This window comes from Bubalus bubalis, chromosome 12 (genome assembly GCF_019923935.1).
Source record: "Bubalus bubalis isolate 160015118507 breed Murrah chromosome 12, NDDB_SH_1, whole genome shotgun sequence".
NCBI classification, from domain to species: domain Eukaryota; kingdom Metazoa; phylum Chordata; class Mammalia; order Artiodactyla; family Bovidae; genus Bubalus; species Bubalus bubalis.
In genome coordinates, this window is record NC_059168.1 from 21,827,084 (window position 1) to 21,850,547 (window position 23,464).

The following is a 23,464-nucleotide window of genomic DNA, read 5'->3' on the forward strand; positions in this document are numbered from 1 at the left end:
GTACCTCACACTATACCTGTGTGTTTATACAGAAATGCATGTTACACATACTGCAGCTTAATGATTACGGATGGGTTGTGTAATATAAGTGCAGTATAAGAACTTTTGAAAACAGGGATATACTTGGAAATTTTGATGCAGAATAAATAATTTAGTTCAAGCTGGTAGTTGGGAGTGGAAGAGGGTAAACATGTTTCAAAGGTCTCACTGTAGGGAGGAGTAAAGGTGGGACAGAAGAAGAGAAAAAATACCCTGGAGGTCTCATCTCATGACAAGGAGGAGCGGACAGAGGAGGAAGTTCAGAGTGTCGGTGGTAAAAACAGTGTGTTGGCAAAGAAAAGAGTTGACGTCTTGTTTTAAAGTAAGAGTCAAGTCTCGTGTGTTTAATTAAGAGAGCTGGGAGAGGGAGCCATGAACAGAATAGCACACAGAGTAAAATCCAACCTCAGGGAAAACAATGAGATGATTCACTTGATGAAAGTAGCATAAATAAAGAGTAAACTGCAAGAAGTTGCAAAGCAAATCTATCATAACTGGTGTATCTATCATAATACTGTACTGAATTCTCTCACTGAAAGAGCCTATCATTGTGGGATAAAGATAGAGTTCTACGTTTATGAAAAATACACACTGAAAAAAAGTTGAAAACAAAGCAGAACTACAAAGGAAAATGCAAAGAAAAAAAAGAGTGGAAATACTAAGACATGGTGAAATTTAAGTTTAAACTTACAAATCAACATGATGAAAACTTTAATAACAATAAAAAGGAACACTTTACAATGAGGCAGTAATAGTCAAAAGAGTATAAACCAAGCTACAGAACAAACTATCGAATGAGGTGACAATGAATAAAAATGCAAAATCTTAAAAAATATAATCTAATAAATTTCAAAATACCTCTTTCAGTACTGAGCAGATAGTAAAACAGCAAGTAAAAGATACAGAGGCCATCTCTTGACTAGAAAATAAAATTATTTTCTTATGTTCATGGAGCATTTACAAAAACTGATCAAGATCTTGGTTAAATTTTAAGTAGAAGTTGTACAGGCCACATGACTGTGACAAAAAATTAGAAACAATAAAATGTAGTTATCTTTTGACTCAGCATTTTTATAGCCAAAATACTCCCAGAAGTTTGACAAAAGCCTATCTCTGCAGTTCGTAAGTGTAATGGCAAGAAAAGAAATAGAAAAACAGAATAAAAAAGGTTAAAAGAACCAAAGAGAAAAGAAAGCAACCATCAATAAGAGGCTGTGTAAATTAATTATGGAAAGGACCTTGGTATTCAATTAAAAGGGACCAGAACAGGTTCCTTACCTTAATTTCTGCAAGGGAGGCCATTGCCCAGGCTATGGTAGATCTCAACCCTGCTGTCTTGATGTAAGCTCTGCAGGCTAAAGGAACCCTATTAATAGGATACAAACAAAAATAATTAACCCATTCATACCTGTACATCATGCACTGAAGTATTGCCTAAGTTTGAGAGTATATAACCTTTTTATTAATACAAAATTACCTTCTCTAACTGGTACCTTGTCTAACCAGCCAGTGTGGTATTTCAGAAAGGAAAATTTTTTAGATAACTGAAATTTAAACCCTTAAGTACTTAACTTAAAAAATTTAATTGTATGAGGGAAGTCTTTCTAACTTTATATGCTTCCCTGACTTCCCATGTAGAATAGACCTTTCTCACTGATCCAGAGTCATCAAGAGTGAACTGTACTGGGCTACAGATGCAGTATAGGACGCACGGCTGAATGGATGCCAACCCTTAAAGAATTTCTAAAAGGTCCCTTTCCTAAGTTTGCCTTTTGCTCATTTGCACCTTTCTCTAAAGTTGGAATGAAGCTTGACACTGCATTGTCGAAAATAATTTATTGAATGAAATGCTGAAGCAGAGGACTCCCCAGTGAGTTCACTGGTCTCCATTACCTATCACTTCATACCTGATCTTCTACCCCATTATTGCTAATATCGGTGTTTCCAGATTTGATACAGATTTTCAAAATATTATTTCTATGTTTCTGGTGCAGTGAACAACATTGCCTTGCAAATTTCAATGCACTTATCTATTTTGTGTATACAATTTATTGGTAAGACATGATGTATGATTTCAAAAATCAATGCTTGGTTGTTTTGCAGTTAGGCCTGTTTTAAAGCCACTAAGAAGGCTCTTCTACCAACAATACACCAAGCCACAGTGTTTTCCAAACCCTATTTCCTTTCATCATTTTCTTTCTGCTCTTAAAGTTTTCTTGTTTTGTCTGTATTTATTGCAAGCCTCTTAAGATCTTAGAATTAGATGAGGTATGTCTTTTAAATAAAACAGTGTAATTGTGTATTTAGTATTATGATGAAGAAGCCTGCATGATAAAACTATGAGAGGTTGTTTTTGTTGAAAAGGTTTTTCAGGAAATAAAATTTCATACTGTAAATAGTACTATATCCAGAGATTTGGAATCTGGGATATAAACTTTGTGGGTAGAAGAATTATAAAATAATCTGATCAACGAATCTTGCTTTAGCAGGCTAAGTGCAGCAATTATCTCACTACAAAACACATCAGGTAAAATCAAAACTGACAAATTACTTTCACTCTAGACACACACACATAAATAGAATTGGTATGGAAAACTGTCTCTGTCCATACACATTACGAAGTCCTTTTCTACGCATCGGGGATTTATATAGAACCTTTGAAATTTTTGACTATTGTGTGCATACTTTTGCTAATAGAGGTTTATTTTATGGTAGCCAACTCTATTAATGTGTGACACAAGGGTACCCATTCTTATTTTGCTTGGACAAAACTAATCTGCTATTACTTCAACAAAAGCGCCTCATTATATCAGTAAAATAAAATTATTCAGGGAAAAGAACTGTTCAGAAATAAACTCTTTGAAAATAAAAATAATTCTCTACTTTCATAAGACCTGGCTAATGTGTTTATTCGGAGTTTTGGCTGGCTTTTATCCCAATACAAAAATAAATGGCTTTTGATCCTCTTGTCCTTATATATGAATCTCTTCTTTATTTTCTTACACACCATTATCACCAAGTTGAAGACATTCTCATCTCCATCTCTAGCCTAGATCAGTCCCCTGAATCCCAGATCTTTATCTTCAAACGTGTGTTTGGAGACCTTTGACCTGGAAGTACTGCAAAACTTACAGATATAAACTAAGCATACTCTCCTTTCCCTGTATTTCATATCTTATGAAATATCTTTCATATCATTTCTTCATTTTCTTAGGCCATTTCCTATCTACAATATATAGGGTATCCCCATCTACATCTGTAGGGGTTAGGGCCTGGCACTCCAAAAGGCACTGAAGTAGGGAAGCCTGGACACGTCGTAGGTGTAGATGTGAAACAGTGGCTTAGGTTCGGTCTGGGGGAGCTGGGAGGGACTGGAGTAGGGGGCCAAGGGAAACCGACAGGGCCTTGAGGCATGTGGCGACCTCGTGTGTGGTAAAGTGCCTACTGGCGCATGATTTCTGTGATCTCGAGGCTAGTGCGGCCTGCCCTATAACTAGCACACAGAGAGAACTCAACCATTCAGCATTTCTTGAACATCCAGAATGTCCTCAGCACTGTGCTCATCAACTGCCATGGTGCACCATTTGATAAAACTGTTACAATGACCTTAAGCATTCTTTTTACATCCAGATCCAGGCTTACACATGTACAAATGTGACCTCAGGGTCAATGGGATCTTTCCATAGGATTTTTATGATTTTAAAAATATTCCATACCTAGAATCACCTAGAGAAAAGATATCTAAATCACTTTATACTATGTAAACATGGCTATGCATGTAAAATGTTTTGAAGATGTCAACAATATTTACATGCTCCCAAGAAACTGCAAATCACTATTTCCATCATCCAACCATCCATTCCTTCCCAAAGCATCTAAGAAAGTACTGCTGTATGATAAACATTCAATAAATATTTCTGAATGATAAATATTCAGAAAAATTCAACTGCATTTATTATTATATAGTACCCTACATAACTAGGGAGAAAACCTGAAGAAGATTTTAAAAATTGGAATTACTCTCCCACAAAAAAAACTGCAGTAAAATGCGAAGTATGTTCAAGATGAATTTTAAGAACTGTGATGTATTTTCTATTTTAATGAAAAATCCAAGAGGCCAATGGACTAAAATTTAGTTTAAATGTGGGCCTGTGAAAATCATTTAATAAAAAAAGATATGATTTTCAATATGAAAAATGTAATCAGTCGACTATTGTGATCAAATCTTTCACAACTCTAACCAGTCCAATCAGGATCCAAAGTTCCATGCAAATACTTTACTGGTTCAAGCAAAGAACTCAAAGGCTTTGATTTAAGCTCCCTCTGATATATCAGTGTTTCATACTATGAATAAAAACACAAAGTTTTTAGTTTTACAAACTCTCCTAAGACACAAACCTGAAGCTTAGAAATAATACGTACCTGAACACAGGAATTCCCAGCACAGAGTAAATGTCACTTAGATGTATAAAAATCTGAAAGAACAAATATTGACGTTAGAATGGACCAGGTAATGCATTACCCAATGAGTGACAATTTGAAAGCTTCCATTTGGAACCTATACAATATATATTTTAATAAATTCCAAGGCCTCTTCATATCTGAAAAAATGTTCCCTAGTATTTTTTATTGAGCAAAGTAAATTTTAAGTACATCTCATAGAAAAATTCTGAAGTCAATTTGGTAAACAACTTATATTGAGAATCACATTACAAACAACTCAAGATCACTTTTCTTTACAGTGATTCTTTGAATTACCCTAACTAAATTAGATTTTTAAGCATTTTAGGTTAGAGCTGCTGCTGCTGCTAAGTCGCTTCAATCGTGTCCAACTCTGTGCGACCCCACAGATGGCAGCCCACCAGGCTCCGCCGTCCCTAGGATTCTCCAGGCAAGAACACTGGAGTGGGTTGCCATTTCCTTCTCTAATGCATGAAAGTGAAAAGTGAAAGTGAAGTTGCTCAGTTGTGTCCGACCCTTAGCGACCCCATGGACTGCAGCCTTCCAGGCTCCGCCGTCCTTGGGATTTTCCAGGCAAGAGTACTGGAGTGGGTCGCCAGCGCCTTCTCCATTTAGGTTAGAGACAATTACCCAAATCTACCCTAATTCTAGCCTCAAGTAAGACTTGATACCATGGTTAACAGAAAACCTGCTTAAGCTAATATACTGTAGCAAGAGTGACCTTTCACTCTATTATTTATAGGGACTGCTTTTTCTTTTCTTTTTAAGATTTTTATTGGGGTATAGTTAATCCACAAGCTGTGCTACTTTAAGGTGTACAGCAAAGTGCATCAGTTATATGAAGAGTTTATTCCTTTCTATCATGGCATCTGGTCCCATCACTTCATGGCAAATAGATGAGGAAACAGTGGAAACAGCATCAGACTTTATTTTTTTGGGCTCCAAAATCACTGCAGATGGTGACTGCAGCCATGAAATTAAAAGGCGCTTACTCCTTGGAAGGAAAGTTATGACCAATCTAGATAGCATATTCAAAAGCAGAGACATTACTTTGCCAACAAAGGTTCGTCTAGTCAAGGCTATGGTTTTTCCTGTGGTCATGTACGGATGTGAGAGTTGGACTGTGAAGAAAGCTGAGCGCTGAAGAATTGTTGCCTTTGAAGTGTGATGTTGGAGAAGACTCTTGAGAGTCCCTTGGACTGCAAGGAGATCCAACCAGTCCATTCTGAAGGAGATCAGCCCTGGGATTTCTTTGGAAGGAATGATGCTAAAGCTGAAACTCCAGTACTTTGGCCACCTCATGCAGAGAGTTGACTCATTGGAAAAGACTGATGCTGGGAGGGATTGGGGGCAGGAGGAGAAGGGGATGACAGAGGATGAGATGGCTGGATGGCATCACTGACTCGATGGACGTGAGTCTGAGTGAACTCCGGGAGTTGGTGATGGACAGGGAGGCCTGGCGTGCTGCGATTCATGGGGTGGCAAAGAGTTGGACATGACTGAGCGACTGAACTGAACTGAACTGGTCATCTTTCTCCTGTTATTTTCCCCCCAGTTTTATTGAGAAATAATTGACATACATCACTGTCTACGTTTAAGGCATACAGTATGAAGGTTTGATTCATGTATATTATGAAATGATTATCACAATAGGTTCAACTAACATCCATCTTCTCATGTAGATGAAAAGAAAAGCAAAAAAGGGGAAAAAAATTTCCTCACCATGAGGACTCTTAGGATTTACTCTTCACAACCTTCCTATACCACACAGCAGTGTTAGCTATAGTTCTCATGTTAGGTCATGATGAGGATTTAAATGTCTCAAGTTGAAATTAGTAGCCCACATAAATTTTAAAAGAATCTTACTCCTTTAGCCTGATGAGGTTTATGGAATATTCTAACTCTGCTCTTTGACCTCAACAACATTTGACTCCTGATACTTTTACCCCAAAGGTATTTTAATATAGTTTAATCAGAACGATTCCAATATTGATAAGCTTTTACTAAGAAAAGAATAATCTGGAATGAATTCCATTTAGTTTAATTCTTTGATCATTGAAGCTAAACTTTACAATTTTTTTTATCTTATTCATGTTAGCAAAGCTACTGATTGGTATTGATTCTTTGCTATTTAACAGTTAAAGTTATGATATACTGATATTTTTATATACCAAATGTTATCAGGTACAGCTTTTTGCACTATGAAGTTTTCTCTGTTAATTGTACAGAACAAAATCTGCTAAAATTTGATTCTTCTGTCAGTTTTGGTCACACGGATTTTACTATGTGTGATTCTGTTGTCGATTTTGTTTTGTGTTAATTATTTCTACCAATAGCTATTATTTGCATTAAATGGATGATAGGAATTAAATTAGATATATTTGTTTATGAGCTAAACTATGAGAAAACTGTGGTTCTGAGACACTGAGATGGAGTCAGGGAGAGATAAGAGGAGGAAACCAGACAGAAGATAAGAAAACTATAGACGGGGAGATGAAAGAAGATACACTTATATAAAAACATTCTCAGCGTCAAAGTATTTTGCAAAACAGCAATAAAGGATATACACTAGGCATGCCTTTTTAAAAGCAAAAAATATCAAATAACAAAACAGAAAACAACACAAAGCCTTCTGGTTTGACTAGCCATTACTCCTTTTAAAGCTATATAAAAATAATCTACCAATTAATGAATCATAAAAATGACTGGTCAAACTTATGGTCTTCAAAAAACATTGAAGAACATTTGTTATAGTCAGAATTCATTTTCCCATGTGTTTACTTTGTTCCAATTAAAAATGGTATAACCTCATTAAATTAATTTTGAAAATAGAGAAAAGGGAAAGAAAAATAATTCCACAAGCCTAACAAGGCCACTATTAACACAGGTCTGTTTTCCAATTTTATTTTTTACATTAACTAGAATTTCTTACAGATATTTGTTATGTATTATAGTGATTATAGAGAGCATCTCTAGTGTTTAGTTTAACTGCGACTAAACAATTCCATTCCAAAAGTTCAATTTGAATGAGACATTTTCACAGTGAAAACTACTAGCAAAAGAATCTGCAGTATTCTGTTGCAAAGGAGGAATCAGACTGCTGGATCCATGTAGACATGACTTAAAACTTTAAAGCAAAGTTAAAAAGCACAGTAAAAGTTGTTGACATTGCAGCTGTATTGTAATAACTTTGAATGGAGACAGATGGCTATTAGACTTGTGATGATTTTATAATGTATGCAAATGTTGAATCACTGTGTAATTCACGTGAATTGTAATATTTTATGTCAACTACATTTCAATTAAAAAAAAAAAGAATAGTTAGCATTGTCTTTAAAGAATTAGGTTATGAGCATATAAAATAAAATGAACATTCATTACCTCCAAATTTGGATTCCTCAAATCTGCTTTCCATCCAAACTGTTTCATAAGAGCAATTCCAATTACTCTTCCTACCTCCTGAAAAGGCAACAGGTTAAAAAAGATAAGAATACTAAAAATGAACATTTTAAGTTTAAATGTACGCAGAAAACTATCAGGGAAATCAATCATACTATCTGATGGTAATTTAAGGTTACAATATTAAAATACTACACGAAAGCATTTTCTATTCAAGGCAATAAGGGTGCATTGTACCTCTTCCACCCCAACAAATCTTATGGCATTGACGTTTACTTGTGTGTAATCTCTCTCCTCGTAATTTCAGACACATGAAATAACCAGATTGTGGCCTGATAAATATGGTCATTCTGGGTTCCAGGAAATAGATGCAAACTGAAAGATGAACTATTTTAGCTATGGCAATTCTGTATATTTTAAAATTACCCATTTAGTAGCATTAGGTTCAGACTGAAGAGTCTGTCTGATTTTAAGACTGGCCCAAGGACCCACACCTATGCCCTCAATATCACTAAATTTTGCAGGGTCCTTTTGTGGTGTTTGCTCTCCTTTTAAGTACACCTGTGTATCTCAGTCTGGGTCCTGGGAAGATCCCACATTCAAGACCTGGTGCAGAGCAACCACTCGATCAACACAGAACCGAACTGAAGAGAAAGCCAAAAAGCTTAGGGCCATGATATTAGAATTTCCAAATGTAAACAGTATCTATAAGTTTAAGGAAACTTTTAGGGAGAAAGTAAAAGGAAGTCTTTATGTAGACTGGCACAGTATTCCTCTTAAGCATCTGAGGTAAAGTTAAGAAGGAAAATGCATTTTTAGAAGAGATTTAGTTATGTGCGATTAGGTCGAGTGATCTGTCTGGGCCTGGTTATGTATTCTGTGAAAGGTTTTCACCTCATTTTTGATCTAAAGAGTAATTAATTCTTTTAGAAAATGGGAACCCACTCTGGGGGGCAAGTGTACCTGCGCAGTAAGGGTCTTTGAAATGGCTCCACTGCAGCGACAGGAAACTCTAAAAGTTAAGTTGGTCTGGTTACGCGTATCAACAGCTTCCGTTACATCATTCTGAAGTTCTTGAAATTTTTCTTCTTCAGTGATAAAATTTCCTTGCTCCAATATTTTTTCTTCTATTTGTTTTTCCAGCTGGCATTCCTTAGTCTCTTGTAGCTCTTGGATTTGTTCTGTTTTCAATTTCTTAGCAGTGATATCATCTTCTCCCACTTTTCTTTTGAGTGGGTTAGCATTTTTGTGAGAAAGTTTTTCCTTTTTTGCATCAAGTTCAAGAAGATTCTTCCAAATTGAAATGGCATTCATCCAACTTTCAGGATCATCATTTATAAGTCTTTGTAGTTCATTAAATATTTTTCCTAAATAAGTAAAATCTCAGTTTATCCTTTACTGAAGCTATTCACATCCTCAAATCCCATTACCTTTATTTCTTTAAAATAAGAAATTTTATTAAATTGCTACATGAATACTGATTTCCCTTTTATCTGGAACTTATATAATTTAAGAATACTATGCAGAATAAAGTTCATTCATGTATTCCATACTTAACATCAAACCTGTTTTAAAATTCCTATCAAGTTACCATTTACTTTAGCAAGATCATTTGTCCTATGATAACATATGTATCTCTTCGATATACACAGAGATGTACAATGTGTGTTGATCTTTAAAGTAATGCTGATCTTGCCTATAAAAAACTAAGTTTTAAAAAATAGAGTAAATTGCAAAATAGAGCTCAAAAACAGAGCAACTGAATCTTGAGACTATTTAAGAGCACAAAATATTAGCACAGATCATAAAATGAGCTTCCATAAAGTAACATTTCAGATACATAACTCATTCATAATTTAGGAACTGGCAGTCATACTTAGTAAAATGTAATCTTTTCTTGATAAACAAAAGCCATCAAGATGATAAAAGAGTAATTACTGTAGTTCTTTAAAGATGAAAGTGTGTGGAATAGTGGGATGAAATTATACTGACCTTGCAATATAATATCTGAGGATTTGTTTTAAAACAATTTTTCTGCCCCATCTTGATTTCTCGCCATTTGAATTGCTCTTGACACAGTTTATTATAGGCTGTGATGGCATGATTTCTTGTGCACAAGCAGCAATCAAAATAAGGTTTAAGGCAATGTTTTATCCAGCTATAGCTGATCCTTTTTTGCTTTTGTCAATATCTTTACATTATTTCAGGAGCATATTTATAAAAGTAGGGAGTGGACAAGAAATCTCTTAAGCTTCTTTAACTCTAATGCTTTATCAATTTAAAGTTCCCCACAATAGGAAATTTTACTATGTAGTATTTTCCAGTTATATCACTCATCAGGTAAAATTTATAAGTTCTGACCAATTATTTAAATCAATGCATTTGGGGTTATTACATGCTCTTAAATCTAAATAAATGCACCAACCATATATAGCCTTAGAGAAGGTGTCTGATCATAATTCTCAAGGAAGAAATGTGACTTAGGACACTAAAATCTCAGAAGGAAGGCAGTACATTGGTCAAAACTTGTAAAAGAGAAGAAACACAATTAGATGATAATATTCAGGAAATACAGAAAAATAACTAATAAATGATCCCAGGGGTATGAATGATTCTTAAAAATGTGAAATGGCTACATATTAATTGCCAAGCAAAAAACTATGGAGTGCACTATGTCATGTAGGTAAAAGCAACAGGTATACACCTACCTTTACTTACAGAAGAAACAGGAAATGGAAGCTGCTTTTTAATCAGCAAAAATAACCTTTCTGCAGATTTCAATTGTTTCAGCATATTCAAGTCAGAACAGGTGGTGAAAAAAACTTTTCCTGAAATGTATTCAACCTAGAGATAGAAAAAATAGATATTAATGTAGTTCAATGTCAGATTAAGAATCATTTCCCTTCCCTCCCCCTTAATGCATTAAAACATAGCATCTAACAATAATAAAAATGCCTGTTTCTGAAGTATCTACTATTTATTAGACTATCCTAGGCACTCTGAATACGTTTTTCCCCCTCATCTTGTAACAACCCTCCAAGGTAGATTTTATCATCTCCATTTTATAGATTAGGAAATTGAAGCTTAGAGTGGTTAAATAATTTGTATGAAGTTACACAGTCAGTGACCAAGACCATAATCTTTCTGTGTTACCTTTTGGAAAGTGTGTGTGTGCACTCTACTAAAAAAAAAAAATAGAACACAAAATACTGATTAATTATCAAATCTCACACAACTACTAAAAGTGGGGAAAGGAAAGGCAAAATGGATAGGACAAATTAGGTGTCTAGACCAAGTTTAACCTAATCAGTAGGTATTATTAAACATGTACCTCATGGTCTACAAGGAAGCATAGAGTATAAATCCTACAGATGAATAATAATGTAAAAGGCATATACTGACATACAATTAAAATGTAAAATGTATAAGACAATAACTTGCATTAAGCCCAGGAGAAAAGTAAAATGTTAATAAATGTTCTGGTAAGTTGCAGGTACAATAAGCATTACTAACAATGGAAGCCATCATTAGTAAAAGTCTTGGGAAAGAATCCTATAAGATTTGGTAAGAGGGATTCTCACAAAAGAATGCAGGGGAAGAATGCAGAGGTGGGCGTGACAATCTGGCTGAAGTAAACTGTAAGACAGCATGGCAACCTTTGCTGTGTGATGCTGACTGGATGGTGTCAGGCGGATGGATGGTGCGCCTCAGGCCCAGCTTGAAAAACAGTAACGATTTTACCCCAGATGGTAATGGTTCACCATTATAGACTTCTGATGAAAACTATGACAGCACTAAATTAGCTGGAAGAAAGATTTCTGTGGACGGGGCATAAAGGACTGAGTGCTGAATGTGATGCTGGAGGGAGAAGCAGATTACTGAGGAAGAAATAATGAACCACTTGGCTGCGGGAACCGGACAAGGGATAGAAGCAAGAGTATGCATCAAACTGAAAGAGGCTTGAAAGACAAGATAGATATGTAGACAAAGTCAGAGAAGAAAGGAAAATGAAAAGAGCACTGATTCAGAGAGAGTCAAATGAGGTACAGCAAATGACGCTCAATGCCAATGGAACCCTAAACCTTTTGGGTCAACCCAACCCCCTCAAGTTCAGGATGGATGTGGATGCTCCTAGCATTCTCCTTTTAGCAGTGGCCTCAGGCTAACCAACATGGTTTTAAGTTATCTCCTAGGACTGAGGCAACCATGGAATCAGGGGTGTTCCATGTGTATAGACAGCTCCCACTCAGTGGGAACTTGAACTCCAAGTGTATGGTATATTTGATCTGACCTGTTCTAATTAAGCTTTTGGGATGGTAATTTCTAAAGTTACACTCTAGCTTGATGATGAAGAATCTCTGCTGGGGAAGCCCTAAGTTGATGACAATTAAAACCCCAATACTTCTATAGTTTTAAGATGAACAAGATCTGGGATTCTGCTGTATAGCATGGTGATTTTGGCTAATAATTCTGTATTACTTAGCCGAAAGTTGCTAAAAGAGTAGATCTTAAATGTTCACATCAAAAAAGTAATGCTGATTACATGATGGGATGGAGGTGTTAGTTAATGCTATGGTGGTCATCATTTTGCAACATATAAATGTATCAGATCACCTTAAACTTAAATAATGCTATATATCAATTATATCTAAATAGAGCTGGAAAAACAAATAAATTTTAAAAACTCCAAAGACTTTAGGTACTAGCAATGTACCTAAGAAAGACGGAGGAAGTAGGGAATGAAAGAATGTTTAGGAATCAATATTTAAGGGGATAATGAAGTAACTAAAACAAGAACTTCCGGTTTTTACAATTTACTTCTTTCTCATTACAAAGGTGACATTTTCCCACTAAAGTCAAAATTGAATATATACCTCAAAATGCTTAGAACTTGGAAACAAAGTTTTAAAAGGTAAATTTTTTTGAAGTTTAGATTTTGTTACTTGATCTAAAAGTATAGTTGATATTAAGCCATCACATTAAATAGCCAGTTAAGATTCTGGGGGAACTGAAATAAATATTTTACTGTAAATCTATGGTTCTAAGATTCAAGTCCTATAAATAAACTGATACAAACATCTAGACCAGTCTAGACATTAAATTAGTTATTTAATAGTACAAAGATCTTATCTTTTCTCATTTACTTGAGTATCAAGGGAGATAATTTATAAAATGAACTTCTAAAAATATTTTATTGGAGGAGGGTGTGGAGAACAAAAAATTTTTTCGACTGAAAATCAAGTTAATTAAGAGGAAGAGGACCTAAAAGGTCCTTTAGGAGAAGGCAATGGCACCCCACTCCAGTACTCTTGCCTGGAAAATCCCATGGATGGAGGAGCCTGGTGGGCTGCAGTCCATGGGGTCGCTAAGAGTCGGACATGACTGAGCGACATCACTTTCACTCTTCGCTTTCATGCATTGGAGAAGGAAATGGCAACCCACTCCAGTGTTCTTGCCTGGAGAATCCCAGGGACGGGGGAGCCTGGTGGGCTGCCATCTCTGGGGTCGCACAGAGTCGGACACGACTGAAGCGACTTAGTAGCAGCAGCAGCAGCAGCAAAAGGTCCTTTAATCTACTGGGGTGCTCAATCATAAGAATAATATGTGTTTAGCCACTTAAAATGTTAAATACATTCTAAAAATCAACACCAACACTGGTTTATTCTGTTTATTTAAAAAAAATTAACATTAGGCCTACATTCCTTTTATAAGAAATGAGCATGTAATCAGAAGTAGTTTATGAAATGGTAAAATAGCCACGGTGAGAATCAATCATATATATGAAAGTGCTTTAATAGTTCACCTTTTGTAAAGTATTCTATCTCAAAGTAGTAGAAAAACGAGTTTTGGTGTTTATGATTTCAAACACTGCTGAAGCTACTGTTACTCATTTTCTTTAGTTTATTGTTTGTAACTGATCATATTCAATTACAATAATTAGGGAGGACTGTGGCATTTTAGAATATTTCACACTAGTATTTGTTACTTGAAAATTTATTTATATATCCAATCTGTTTTTTCCATTTGGAATTAAATCATTAAAAGTGTCTAAAACCAACTGGTTTTATGTCTAACACTTCAGAAGATGAAACAACAGCCTTTATTAAAAGAAAAAACAGCTCTGTTGTCAGCTAGAATATCTAAGCAGTTAGTATTTTTGCCTTTCTTTTAAAATTTAGGGAGTCAGATCTAATGCAAGATGAAAAGCCTAAGCCAAGGCAAAAAGGTAAGGTACAGTAACAAGGAAATACCAAAGTTTTCCTAATTCTACAGATGCCACTTAATTTTAGAATTAATTTTTAAGTGCTAGGTGAAGGACCGAGGTGGGGTGTGAGCTTTTGTGTTTCATTTTAGAAAAGAGAATTAAAAATATATATTTTACTTAATTTTTTAGAAAGTATCCAATCTACAGGGAATGCATAGAATCTAGAATCTTATGCAATCATCCCATTAAATGAAATAACTGAAATAACTCGACTATCTGCTTAACCCTACTATGTAGGCTAACTGTTTTGCTATGTGGGTTTATAAAGGCTAATTAATTAACTGACTGGGCCTCCTGGCTCTCTGGCATTGCAGACACCTCTACTACAATGAATTTTATCTTCAAAATTACTGTTTCTACTTTTATTTTTATAATAACAGTATTTAACACATTAAACAGAATTACAAAGTAAAGCTTAATTTTACCCAATACATTTCTTTAAGGTATGCTATACACTGCATACTAGAGTATATATTATATTTATATGCTGTAAATATTTAAAAATACCCAGGAACCTATAAAGAGGCTTGCCCCAACACAGGAGGAAAAAAATCAAACCTGAAGGTGACCAAGTGCCAGCTATAACTTATACGACTCCAACTGATAGGAAATACAGAAAACAGAGGAACATGTGAAACTACACCACGGAGGTGCAAATGGCACACACTGAGAACAAGCAGAGAGGTCAGTTTTCTAATACTGAAGCATACGCAGATTGGGTCAAGCCTTCTATTTTTCAAAGCAAGAACTCTAAGTGAACATTTGAAAAAAAAAAAAAAAAAATCAGCGCGGCATGATGTCATGGCTTCACAGTGTTCAAGGACCTGGAACCAGGTGCCAACCTGCCTGGGTTGAACATGATAACATGTCTGATTTCACAGATAGCTTGGGTGTGAATCCCAGCTCTGCCATTTTCTGGTTCCATGACGTGAATATTTTATTGGACTTACTTGTGCTTCATTTTCCATTTCTGTTAAATGTGGAGCCCACCTCAAAAGATAGGGTTGTTGTGAAAATTAAGTGTCTGACATAGTAAATGCTTAACCCATGTCGGCAGTTGCTATTATACTGTTGCTTTTTTAGACTAGCTACATTTAACACTCTATGACATTTGGTGACTAAAACCACAAACGGCAGTTAGTCTAATAAGACTGATGTCATTCTTCATGATCCTCTCTGTCCTCCTCTCTCCAGTCATCATCACAGAAACTCCTTTTGTGAGCTTTCAACACTTCAGGAGTCCTGGGAGTGGAGTGGTCAGTTTCTTTCAATAAGCTTTCATTTTCCAAAAATACGTCATTCACACTGTCATATATAATCCCATCAAGACACTGGAGCCTTTTTCTATTACACCCTTTCCCTGTTTTCAAGAAACAGGCTCAGCATGTACTAGAATGTAAACTGATGTTTACAACTTTCTTCATTTCATCGAAATTAACATTGTAATAATACCAGCAACTGCTAACTTCCTTCTCTGAGGCATCCTAGGGTATTTTTCTAGCTACTATTTACTGCGGATTTACACTGTACTTTACATAACCTTTATCACTGAATCCTCCCAACAGTCCTGAGATAAACAGTGTCAGGAAATTGACAAAAATAGCTGAACCTGACGATTATATTTGCATTTAAAAGCTGGAGAAAGAATTCTTACAGGTCTAATTCTAATTATAGGCACTATCAAACATTTTTCTTTAAAGAATCTAGGAAGTAACTCACATCAATCGCTCTTTTTGGGAAAAAAAAAAAAAAAAAAAACCTTCAGCCGTGACAGTGACAGATGTGTAGGGGGAAAGGGCTGGCGGGTCTTTCTGGCAGTAATTAAGGGACCTGCCAGCAGAACTCCGAGGGCCCGGCCGTCGCCTCTGTGGGTTCGCGGGCAGACAGTGAGGGGTTCGCGTCGCTTTCGCGGGTCGAGGACCGACCCCAGCGGGAAGGGACCACGGGCAGGGGCGGGGCCTGGGCCGCCCTGCTTCTCGCCCCGGCTCGCTGCGAGGCCGACTCACCTGGGTGGCAGCCAGCCGCTCCCGCACCTCCCGCATCAGGAAGGGCTCCAAGCCGCGGCCCGCGGTGCAGAAAAACTGGGCGCCCGCTGCAGGCCTGGAGCGGGGACCTCCGGGAACCACCGCCATGGCAGTTCGGGGTCACGTGGCCTCGGGTGCGCGCGGCGCGGCCCCGAGGTCCCGGAGGCGGCGCGCAGGGGCCGAAGGGCCGGGTGTAGCCAAGGGCGAACCAGGCCGGAAGGTCCCGGAAAGGTCTGATCGGCTGGGAGGGGCCCTGTGGGTTTCCTAGGTTAACTGATTGGAACCTCGTTGATTAGGCATCTGGAATTATTTAGAATCGCAGGTGGAAGGGATGTGATTCGGATATATAACTGGGAATAATAAAGACTGTCACTCATCTGGTAGATCCTTAGCAGATGCTCTCATGGCACATCTTTGCCTCTGATAGCATGGCTTCGCTATGCTAAAGAAATGAATGATGACTATAGGAAACAACATAAAATGTGAAAGACTGGAGGGAATGAATAACTGATGGCGTTGCTTAAAATATCCATTATATTTTACCTCAGTTCTTCCCCGGTAGTGAGATAGGGGATAAGATTACTGGTTTGTGCTAATAATGAGACATCCTATTCCAAACGATTGATTGTTGGTGTATAAAATAAATGAATAATATTTTCAAATCAATATTTTTTAAGGTGGGAAAATGAAGCATTAAAAATGATTTCCCTATAACATCTGTGACTGCTACTCTTTAAATGACTATAACAAAGGAAGATACATCAGTAATAGGTCTTTCTGTTGTACCTTGGAGAAAACAATAAGTCGGAACTTGGATAAGAAGTTGGAACTTGGATAAGAGGGCAACCCCACTCCAGTACTCTTGCCTGGAAAATCCCACGGACGGAGGAGCATGGTGGGCTGCAGTCCATGGAGTCGCGAAGAGTTGGACAGGACTGAGCGACTTCACTTTCACTTTTCACTTTCATGCATTGGAGAAGGAAATGGCAACCCACTCCAGTGTTCTTTCCTGGAGAATCCCAAGGACGGGGGACCCTGGTTGGCTGCCGTCTATGAGGTTGCACAGAATCAGACACGACTGAAGCGACTTAACAGCAGCAGCAGCAAGAGTATAAATAGTGTACTCTTATTTTTAATCTTTGACTATAATAATATAAACAGGCAATAAAAAAATATGATATGCATTAGCGTGGGCTTCCCAGGTAGTGCTAATTGTAAAGAATCCACTTGCCAATGCAGGAGACATAGAGAGGTGGGTTTGATCCCTGGGAGGGAAAGATCCCCTGGAGGAGGGCATGGCAAGCCACTCCAGTGTTCTTGCCTAGAGAATCCTATGGACAGAGGAGCCTGGCATCCTATAGTCCTTGGGATGGCAAAGAGTCAGACTGAAGTGAGGTAGCAGGCTCGCACTCATTAGCATAACTTTAAAACAAATTATATCTCTGACATAACTTTTAAAAATAAAGATGTGAAATATTTTTTAAAAAGGAGGTGTACTATCATCTCATTCATCTTCTTATTTTTCAGACAGAGGAAGTTGATGCTTAAAGAGGCTCAGGGACAGAGAGTTAGGGGCACAGCTCAGGCTAGAACCTAAGTCTTGATTTATACTGTACATACCGAGCTTTGTTCCATTCCTACCAACTCCCTCCCCTGATCTCCATCCCTCCCCACTACTCTCCTAAGATAAGGACTAGGCTCTGTCTTCTCCAAGCATTGGGCCCAAACTGGGAATTCCTAGGCCCAAGAGCAGACATTTCCATGCTCCACCAAAATGTCTTTATATTCATAAAAGAGGTAATATTTCTGCACTAAATTAACTATACAGTCTGGGCCACCTGATTTGACTGACTCTCTTAACAGTATTTGAAGAGGTGTCTTTTAAACTCTGAATTTTAAATTGACAATGAATACATCACTTGAAGACTAGAATTCATATTATTTAATAAGCAGCATTAAATTAGCTCTGTAGTTATATAAATCAGGTATACAGAAACTACTAAATGTGCCTCTCTATCAAGTGTGTCTCCTGTTCTTCACAATAGGATATCAAGTTCAGTAAGTGGATATTCCTCCACTCTGCCCTGCCCCCTACCCAGCTCATGGTCCGCTAGGACATATTGTGAAAATTCTTATGGAGTCAGGTTGCATGAGCTTTCCAAACTTCAGTCCTAAAACTCTGCAGCCTTGGGTCAGCCGTGGTTCTATCCAGGAGAGTACATTGCTAGCCAGCCTGAGGCTGGAGGAGTTATTTCTTCTTCTGCCTTGGGCAACACTGCCATGACCTGGCCCCTATTGATCTCTCTTATCTCTTGATATCAACTCATGTAATTTATGCTCTGATAATTTGCAATTTTTTAATGTTTAATGTTCTGATAGAGTGCCTGAAGAACTATGGATGGAGGTTCGTGACATTGTACAGAAGGCAGGGATCAGGACCATCCCTAAGGAAGAGAAATGCAAAAAGGCTAAATGGTTGTCTGAGGAGGCCTTACTTAGCTGTGAATAGAAGAGAATCATTGAAAGGCAAAGGAGAAAAGGAAAGATATACCCATTTGAATGCAGAGTTCCCAAGAATAGCAAGAAGAATTAGGAAAGCTTTCCTCAGTGATCAATGCAAAGAAATAGAGGAAAACAATAGAATGGGTAAGTCTAGATATCTCTTAAAGAAAATTAGAGATACCAAAGGAACATTTCATGCAAAGATGGGCTCAATCAAGGATAGAAATGGTATAGATCTAACAGAAGCAGAAGATATTAAGAAGAGGTGGCAAGAACACACAAAACTGTACAAAAAGATCTTCATGACCCAGATAATCACTGTGGTGTGATCACTCACCTAAAGCCAGACATCCTGGAATGTGAAGTCAAGTAGGCCTTAGAAAGCATCGCTAAATTCCAGTTGAGCTATTTCAAATCCTAAAAGATGATGCTATGAAAGTGCTGCACTCAATATGCAGGCAAATTTGGAAAACTCAGCAGTGGCCACAGGACTGGAAAAAGTCAGTTTTCATTCCAGTCCCTAAGAAAGGCAATGCCAAAGAAAGCTCAAACTACCACACAATTGCACTCATCTCACTCACTGGTAAAGTAATGCTCAAAATTCTCCAAGCCAGACTTCAGCAGTATGTGAACTGTGAACCTCCAGATGTTCAAGCTGGATTTAGAAAAGGCAGCGGAACCAGAGATCAAATTGCCAATATCCATTGGATCATCGAAAAAGCAAGAGTTCCAGTAAAACATCTATTCTGCTTTATTGACTAAGTCAAAGCCTTTGACTATGTGGACCACCACAAACTGTGGAAAATTCTGAAAGTGATGGGCATACCAGACCACCTGACCTGCCTCTTGAGAAACCTGTATGCAGGTCAGGAAGCAACAGTTAGAACTGGACATGGAACAACAAACTGGTTGCAAATCAGGAAAGGAGTACGTCAAGGCTGTATATTGTCACCCTGCCTATTTAACTTATATGCAGAGTACATCATGAAAACGCTGGACTGGAAGAAGCACAAGCTGGAATTAAGATTGTCAGGGGAAATATCAATAACCTCAGATATGCAGATGACACCACCCTTATGGCAGAAAGCGAAGAAGAACTAAAGAGCCTCTTGATGAAAGTGAAAGAGGAGAGTGAAAAAGTTGGCTTAAAACTCAACATTCAGAAAACTAAGATCATGGCATCTGGTCCTATCACTTCATGGCAAATAGATGGAGAAACAGTGGAAACAGAGACTTCATTTTGGGGGGCTCCAAAATCACTACAGATGGTGACTGCAGCCATGAAATTTAAAGACACTTGCTCCTTGGAAGAAAAGTTGTAACCAACCTAGACAGCATATTCAAAAGCAGAGACATTACTTTGTCAACAAAGGTCTATCTAGTCAAAGCTATGGTTTTTCCAGTAGTCATGTATGGATGTGAGAGTTAGACTATAAATAAAGCTGAGCACCAAAGAATTGATGCTTTTGAACTATGTGTTGGAAAAGACTCTCGAGAGTCCCTTGGACTGCAAGGAGATCCAATCAGTCCATCCTAAAGGGAACCAGTCCTGAATATTCATTGGAAGGACTGATGCTGAAGCTGAAATTCCAATACTTTGGCCACCTGATGAGAAGAACTGACTCATTGGAAAAGACACTGCTGCTGGGAAAGATTGAAGGCAGGAGAAGGAGATGACAGAGGATGAGATGACTGAATGGAATAACTGACACAATGGACATGAGTTTGAGTAAACTCCAGGAGTTGGTGATGGACAGGGAGACCTGGTGTGCTACAGTCCATGGGGTCACAAAGAATCAGACACGACTGAGAGACTGAACTGAACTGAATGTTCTGTTTGTGGCATTTTTAAAAAATAATTTTTGACTGTGCTGGGTCTTTGTTGGCTGCACACGGGCTTTCTCTAGTTGCTGCAAGCAGTGGCTACTCTTCATTGTGATGCTCAGGTTCTCATTGCGGTGGCTTTTCTACTTGCAGAGCACAGGCTCTAGCAGTGTGGGCTGCAGTAGTTGAAGCTCATGGGCCCAGTTGCTCCTTGGCATGTAGGATTTTCCTAGACTAGAGATCAAACCCCTGTCCCCTGCATTGGCAGATGGATTCCCAACAACTGGACCACCAGGGAAGTCCTGATAATTTGCAACTTTGCCTACTATTTCTTCTTTGCCCATCATCCCTTCTACACACTTTATAAATAACGTTTGTTAACCAGAAATATTCCTCAGAATGACTTGGGGAGTTGTTTCAATATGTCAGGCTTCAATACGTCATCCCCTGTATTCTGGTACAATTGAATGGGGTTGGTGGTGAGCCAAGGCTCGTCTTCCCAGGAGGGAACCAGAGCTATATACCAACCAATTCAACTGCCAACTTCCCCAAATCCCCACTCTTTCCCCTCTCTCAGGCCTTCGCTTACACTGTTCCCTTTGTCTAGAACCTGCTTCCTTTTCTTCTCTTTAAGCCTAAGCTAGAACACCACATCTTCTATGATGCTCTTTCCTTGCCTTTACTGCATAAAATTATGCTTTTATCATTTATTTATTCATTAATAAATATTTATTGATTCCATGGCAATGTGTCAGTTGATATGATAAGGCCCCAGCCTTTGAGAACCTATCAGTTTAATGAGAAGCAATGTGATGGTGCTGGATTGCCCAGAGAGACATATAAAGGATGATATATAAAATATGACATATGGGAAGGGAAGGAAAGCAACTGGGCCTGACATATAGTAGGCACTTTATAAATAAGATTGAATGAATGAACTTATTCTGAAGTTGAGTGAGCATTTGTCCTGTTTGTGGCTTCTCAGCAACTTTTGGGCTTCTTTGCCAAGTCAGGACATTCTCTGCCTTCGGAAGCCCACATCCCTAAGGTAGATATGCAGGTGGTGGGCACTGTGGAGGTATGATGAGCTCTTGTTCACACAGGCCAGCACGGTAACTTACAAAGAGTAGAATTTTATAAATATTTTTAGAGTTCAGTTGAATTGTGACATTGTGGTAAAAGCTTAGATGCAGAGATCTGCTGGATACATGCATTCCAACCAAGTCAATGCAGCTGTGAAAGAATAAACATATTTTTATGTTTGCAATGGCAAAAGCACTTTGGAAAAAAGCTCTTGGCCACATACTGATCATTTAAACCATTTACATGCACTCATCCTGAGTGTACAGTCAAAAAGGAGAAAATTTAGCAGAAAATTATTGCATTATGTATGTAAATACTGCCTTTAAAAGCATTATTTATTCATTAGTATTTATATCTCTGTAGTTTTTGTGTAGCATCAAAATTCAAAAGATGCAACTGCCAGGCTTGATCTAGAGAGATAATTCTTTTATAGATATTATCTTTCTCTAGTTATGCAGTACATGAAATTCTTTTGATGTACAAATAAAGCCTAGTATATTCAGTGCTTTTTTTCAGAAAAGCATGCGGAGTGTTTAATGCATGTTTCAAAACACTAGGGTATTTGATGTGATTTTATTTGTTTAAATGTATTTTGAGCCCATAAAACCATATTTATATTTGATAGACCTTTATAGTGTCCCCGTTAGAAGACAGTTTGGAAATTATTTTTTTGATATATTTGCTGACTGAAAGAATGACTGAATCTACAATTTTCTTCAATTTACTTTAATGGGCTATATTGCCTAAATAAAATAAAGCCACTTTATTCTTGCAGTTATACTCACTTTACTGAGGCTGCTGTTTTAATATTCCTTTTCTTGTGCTGCATTTGTATGTTATGTTTACTGTGAACTGTTTTCCTTGAGAGCTTTGCTCTTAACCTCTCTTTCTATTTCCTAGTCCAAAGAAAGTCCCAGAAACTTCCCAAACCACCTAGGATACACATATTTTTATATTTTCCTCCTTCCATTTTCTCCTCTGACTGCTTTCTAGTAGATGGCCATTTATTTTGCCTGGTTTATCAGTGGTCATTAAAAAAAAAATCACCTTAAAACTCAAGCAGACATGAACTACAAGTAAACAAAAGCAACCAAAGGACAGATTTTATTTCTTCAAAAGTACAGAAAAAACACCCTGTTTTAATGTGAATGGTATTTGGCAGAATAGAATATGGAGATTTTATTAGAATGTTGGCTTGATTCAGTTACTTTCCTTCCATTGTTGGCACGAAATGTTGAGAGTGGAGTGTGGAGCAAGCAAACTAACTTTATTATGTATTCATATCTTTCTGTTTTTCTTCTTGTTGAAGGGTGATAATTCTTTGCTGCCCACAGAGATTTTGTGCTGCTTTGAAAAACAAGATTTTTTTTTAGCACTCTTGGAAAATTCTTTCTGATACATATCCACACATAATCAGCCTTGTCTTCCAACAATTTTCTGTAAAAAAATTTTTGTGCTGTGCTAAGTCGCTTCAGTCATGTCTGACTCTTTGCAACCCTGTGGACTGTGGCCCACCGGGCTCCTGTGTCCATGGGATTCTCCAGGCAAGAATACTGCAGTGAGTTAATCTCTCCTTCTCCAAGGGATGTTCCCAACCCAGGGATCAAACCTGAGTCTCTTATGTCTCCTGTTTTGGCAGGCAGGTTTTACCACTGGTGCCACCTGGAATTTTAATAACTAAGAATATTCTATTTATATTTAATGCTATAATTTTTAATTACAGTATTAATTACTTGGCTTAACAGAAAAACAATACAGATACAAAATAAAGGCTGCAGTCTGTACCAATAACTTAGGCAATCGTTTGAGGCTTTCATAAAATACCTTCAGAATAGGACATAATGTTGGAAATTACTTGGTACTGCAT

At 37.5% G+C, this 23,464-nt stretch overlaps 1 protein-coding gene across 3 annotated transcripts in view; it reads right to left on the minus strand.

The window, feature by feature from the left end:
* Positions 1–16,351, minus strand: part of THUMPD2 (THUMP domain containing 2) — a 43,895-nt gene extending 27,544 nt beyond the window's left edge. The window contains exons 1-6 of one of the 3 annotated variants that reach the window (XM_006071210.4): positions 16,171–16,344; positions 10,608–10,743; positions 8,863–9,266; positions 7,882–7,959; positions 4,462–4,514; positions 1,318–1,405 (exon numbers count right to left, since the gene is read on the minus strand). In XM_006071210.4, coding sequence (XP_006071272.3) covers positions 1,318–1,405; positions 4,462–4,514; positions 7,882–7,959; positions 8,863–9,266; positions 10,608–10,743; positions 16,171–16,296 — 885 coding nt within the window. In that variant the 5' untranslated portion in view covers positions 16,297–16,344. Of the gene's footprint in view, positions 1–1,317; positions 1,406–4,461; positions 4,515–7,881; positions 7,960–8,862; positions 9,267–10,607; positions 10,744–16,170 lie in introns of all 3 variants that reach the window. The other 2 variants (XM_025260910.3, XM_025260913.3) reach the window with 2 other exon arrangements.
* Between the last annotated feature and the right edge of the window lie 7,113 nt (positions 16,352–23,464).